The 5,109-nt window shown below is 50.1% G+C and overlaps 1 protein-coding gene across 8 annotated transcripts in view; it reads right to left on the reverse strand.

Moving 5' to 3' along the window:
- Positions 1-502: 502 nt before the first annotated feature.
- Positions 503-5,109, reverse strand: part of LOC107150843 — a 5,809-nt gene continuing 1,202 nt past the window's right edge. The window contains exons 1-5 of one of the 8 annotated variants that reach the window (XM_048792679.1): positions 5,019-5,040; positions 4,359-4,432; positions 2,102-2,269; positions 1,485-1,616; positions 503-744 (exon numbers count right to left, since the gene is read on the reverse strand). In XM_048792679.1, coding sequence (XP_048648636.1) covers positions 608-744; positions 1,485-1,616; positions 2,102-2,269; positions 4,359-4,431 — 510 coding nt within the window. In that variant the 5' untranslated portion in view covers position 4,432; positions 5,019-5,040 and the 3' untranslated portion in view covers positions 503-607. The other 7 variants (XM_048792678.1, XM_048792677.1, XM_048792680.1 and 4 more) reach the window with 7 other exon arrangements.

Consider the following 5,109-nt stretch of genomic DNA (forward strand, 5'->3'; position numbering starts at 1 on the left):
CGAGGAGTGGCACACGCCTGTAATCCCAATGGCTCAGGAGGCTGAGACAGGAGGATCCTGAGTTCAAAGTCAGCCTTAGCAAAAGTGAGGCACTAAGCAACTCAGTGAGACCCTGTCTCTAAATAAAACACAAAATAGGGCTGGGGATGTGGCTCAGTGGTCAAGTGCTCCGAGTTCAATCCCAGTACCCTCCCCCCACCAAAAAAACCCCTCAACATTACAGGGCACATTGGTGTACAACTATAATCCCAGCAAATCAGGAGGCTGATCACAAGTTCAAGACCAGCCTGGGCAACTTAACAAGACTGTCTCAAAAACAAGAAAGTTTTAAAAAGCCCCACATCATAGACTCTAAGCTTTTATGTAACATCCCCTTGTACAATTTAAGACACAAGCTTTCTGCCATTTACTTTACACCCACAATACATTACTCCGGATGCTTGAGAGAACCTAGAGTTTTAAATACACTTTCATTCAGCTACCATCCAAGAAACCACACGGATTCCACGTAACTCGTCATTTATTAGCACTGGTTCTATTTGACGTAATGGGTTTCCAGTAAAGATGCAGAGGAACTTGAAGTGACCAGCATGTGAGCAGCGGGCTCTCACTTCTTCCACTCATTCTTGTCATAGTCCCACTTGGCGGAGAAGCCCTGGATGGGGCTGACCTTCATGTCCAGCATCCTCTTGGTCTGCATGGCCACCCACTCTTCATCAAAGGTGTGCGGGATGGGGCCGTACACTGCAGTTCAAAACCACTATATGAGGACGACTGTCCTCACAGGCTGCCCACCCAGTGCCTCACAGGGGTTAGGTCCCCTTTCAGGCCACTAGCACAAAGCCACTCTCCACTCAACTCCACTCTCACTCAAAGGCTGTGCTTCTGGGCACTGACAAGGCCTGATGTTTTTAAAATCATTCCTGTTTACAAAAGGTCAGCAGTAAGATCATTAAACTGGAGCACATCTCCACAGGCATCTGCAGCAAGGACCCCAGGCTAGCACAAGACACTCGGGGCCGATGGCACCGGGGAGACCAGACAAGGCTGGTGTGCCATTCACCACATCCCCACTCAAACCTGAAGCACAGGAATGCACTCTCAAAAGGCGGAAGCTGCGGGAGGGGGGCCTGGGGCTCGGGCTTCAGCTGAGGTGCAGCACCGCGACCCAGAGCCAACTGGACCAGCGCCTGCCAGGCATCTCCGGATACCTGGCTGTGAGCCATCGAGCTGCCACTGAGAGGTGGTGGCAGGCTGCTCAAAGCAGCAAGTACTCGCTCACACAGGAAGTCCAACCATGAACGGTCACTCCAGCTTAAAACCAACCTCCTACCGCTTCAAGGTCCCCAGACACCGAACACCACCCTGGGATGGACCCTGGAACACAAGTGCCCACCTCTGGCTCCAAGGCAGTGTGCAGGTCCTGCCAGCACACTACTGGGCACTGCGGGTGGGGGCTGCCCTGGGCGCAACACTGTACTCACCATAGCGCTTCTCCCAGATCAGAATGAGGGCGGTGAAGCCGATGAAGAACATGGCTGCGCCCACCACAGTCTTCCACTCGTTGGTGCCCCTGTTCATCTCAGCAAAGCTCTCGTTGAACTGAATACGATACACTGGGACAGACGGAAGAGCCATTTGCAGACATAAAGAGCCTGAAGTGGCCACATCCCTCCTCCACAGGGCTCACCCCCTCCCCATGGCACAGCCAAGGGAGAAAACAAGGAGCCGAGGGTGACAGCGCAGCCTTGGCCCTAACACCCCTGCATGTGCACACACGCCCTCACAACAGCACCTGAGGGGAGGAGGGATGAAGGGATGACGTTTCCTTTGGATCCATGTGAGGGTCTGCTCTGTGACATTCTTTCCAGGCCCCTTTCATAAGGAACAGAGACTTATAGGGGTCTTCTTGCCACAATTTACATTTAAGCTAAGTCCTACCCACCATGTCTACTCTGAGGCTGCAGCTACACCCTCCACCCCTCCCCAGGGAGCTGGGGCCCCAGGACAGTCAGCGAGAACCCAGCAGTGCTCAATAAGCAACCCACACCACGCGCTGCCCGGTGCTGCTGGGTGTGCCAGCCTGCCCTTTGATACCCACACTCAACTTTCTCGTCCCTGGTCAGGTTGCTCCAGGAGGCCTTCTCCTTCTCCTTCAGGGCCTTCTGGCTGGCGGACAGCTGCCTGACATGGGCCACGTCAGGCAAGGGGTAGTCACGCCGGTCGACATAACTGGGCAGAGCAAAGTCATCGCTCTTCACCACGCTCCCTGGAAGCACATGGGGTAGACATCTGGATGAGAACGGTGGCTCGTGGTGAAGTGGAAGCATGATACACAGCATGAACCCTGGCACCACTTCATTCAACTGCTAATGGACCCTGGCACCACTTCCTGTAGCAGTTATCACAAGAGCTGGACAGGGCTCCCTGCCTGGATGGGAGAATGGACCCAGGAGGGCCCTACTGCAAGGGACTCAAACTGATAAGAACAAAGGCAACATGAAAGGCAGAAGAACAAGCGTTCCAAGTTCAGAAACCTAGGTACAGGAAAAGGGGCCATGGCAGCAGCATTATGGGGATCACTGTGCCCAACTGAGGACTGGCTCAGAAGTTGTGCCAACCCTTTAGAAAGGGCATCAGAGTCTCCTACTCATTCTTCACCAACTTACCAAGCACCTACTGCCTGCTAAGTGTGGCTCTAGATGTATGGGATTATCGGTGAGCCAATCAAAGACCACATTCTAGAAGTGGGGAAAAACAAGATACAAATTGTGTAAACTACATGACAGAAATGCTCCTGTGCAGGAGACAGGCCATGGCACTAAGTGAATGAAGCGGTCCTAGAACCACAGGCACAGGAATCAAGCACTCAGTGGGTCACAGAAAGGCTGGTGCTGTTTTTGTTTTCCTTTTGAAAAACGTAAATCATGTACACACGTGAATCACATGTGTGCAACTAAATAGGCAAAAACTTCTGGCTGGGTAAAACCTAGCTATCGCGAGTAGGAGGAGGAGAGATCTGCCTGCAGACCCCTCACTCTGCTTAAAATGCGCCTGTACTGTTTTGCAGGCACAGCGCAGGACAGAAGACGAAGCTGTTTTCACTTCAGGATCCCCACTGACAGCGCTTCTCCAGTTCTGTTCTGCTGCAAGATCAATTTATGTCCCAAACTGGTCTGGAGAGACAAAGCCCTGCTCCCCCTCCACCAGCTCAGCCACATGGTTAAAGGCTCCCAAGTCACACAGTCGTGCAATAAGACACTGAGCCTTGAGCAACAGTGCAGCTCCTCCAGGTGCTGATCCCAAGCCAGCAGACCACCGGCACACTTACATAAATGCACTTGCCCCCACCCCAAAAGGATCTGGAGTGAAAATGGCCAGAATTAGTTCCCAATTAAAACAGCAGACTAGAAAGCTTACCAACTTCAGCACGCCCCCATCCAAAGTCTCTAGCTGTTAAGAGTTATTGAAATAGATACAAACTGGACTGATGAGAATGTTCTAGATTCAACAGCAGAAACAATGGCACCTATCAGTGAACAGTCTAAAGACCAGTTTAATTAGATGAATCTGTCAGTGAACTACATCTCATAAAGCTGTTATAAAGACATAAAGTCTCAGAGCCTTGGAGCACACTAGCCATAAAACAGCATATTTTAAAACAAGAACAGCCAATTCACAATCTCCTGGGCTCTTCAGAGCCTTGGGCCTGATTCCCCAGTAAATGAAAGAGGAAAGCAAAGGCTCAAACACCAAAAATTCTTTTTCTAAAAAAGGGATAGAAAAGCAAAAGGATTCCACATTCTAAAGAATTTTTGTGTTCCTGTCCTCAACCAGGATGGGTCTCTGCAGGAGATCTGGTGGAGCTGAGCTCCCTCCACTCCAGCTGTGGGTGACAACTGGTTATATGCCAGGCACAGAACTAACCTCTCTATATATTTCAGGTGAGATTCTTAAACTTAAGTAGCTAGTCATGATAGAAATAGGATTCCAACCCAGCTCAGGTGGACATCCAAGCTCTTTTGCTTCCAGTGCCTCTACTGTGTAAACAGAAGTCGGGGTAGGGGGGTCACTAAAGTCAGATGTAGTGAGACCTCTTGAAAGGGGTGGAACTGGAACCTGAAAAACCAGAAAGGAAAAGGGGGAAATAACAACATAAGCAAGGACCCCCCACTAATATTTAACATGATTCATAATAGACCTCAATATAATCCCTGCTGAAATATCCATATCCCCCTGCAGTCCTGCAACTCCAAGACCAAGATCATAGGCATCCCTGAAACCCCAGCACAGGGCCCGGTACACAGCAGGAGCAAAATAAAATAGCTCAGCCCATTTAAAAGAAAAGTCAGACTTACCATGTGCTCGTGCACACACAGAGGTGGAAATGGCTCGCTTGCCAATTAGGCTAAAGACCCTGGTAGCCAACATTCTGGAAGAAAAAAAAAAACCATATACCTTCTCTATGAATGAGGGCAAACACACATTAGGGATAAGCCATCTTTTTGCCCCAGGGCACTTTGGAAGTGAATCCAATTCATTTTTTTTTTTTTTTTTTTTTTTTTGCTTCTATCCAACATAATGATCCATTCTCTGTAAAATGATCCTAATTCACAAAGAAACATGAAGTATTTTTGGTAGTACATTTTTACAGAGCTCCATGATAAACCCAAGTGCCATAACATATACTTGTTCTGGGCAATTAACAGAAAATCAGCCTTCTTAAAATATGAGAAGAAAAAAATTAAAAATAACTGGAAATGCTATAAGACAGTAAGATGCTGTGCTACCAAGACAAGCTCGGTCTCTGGGGAAAAGGTAGCGCTCACAGGAGTGGCACAGGCCCGCAATCGAGCAGTACTGAAAAACCTCCCGGTGCACGGATCGCAGCGGGCAGAGAAGCCAAACTTGGCCCTGGCCCGCTTCCAGCCCTGCGGACAACGGACGACCTCGATGACCCGCTCCCGGGGCCCTGGACTCGGGCCCACCTACACGGCTCCGTCGCATCCACACTGCACCTGCGCTCGTCCTGCAGGGCGACCAGAAGGCTCGCGAAGCCCTTGAAAATGTCCCCCCAGGGCAAAGAAACCGGCGCGACGTCAGGACCCA

The sequence above is a fragment of the Marmota marmota genome, unplaced genomic scaffold (assembly GCF_001458135.2).
Source record: "Marmota marmota marmota unplaced genomic scaffold, marMar, whole genome shotgun sequence".
NCBI lineage: Eukaryota > Metazoa > Chordata > Mammalia > Rodentia > Sciuridae > Marmota > Marmota marmota.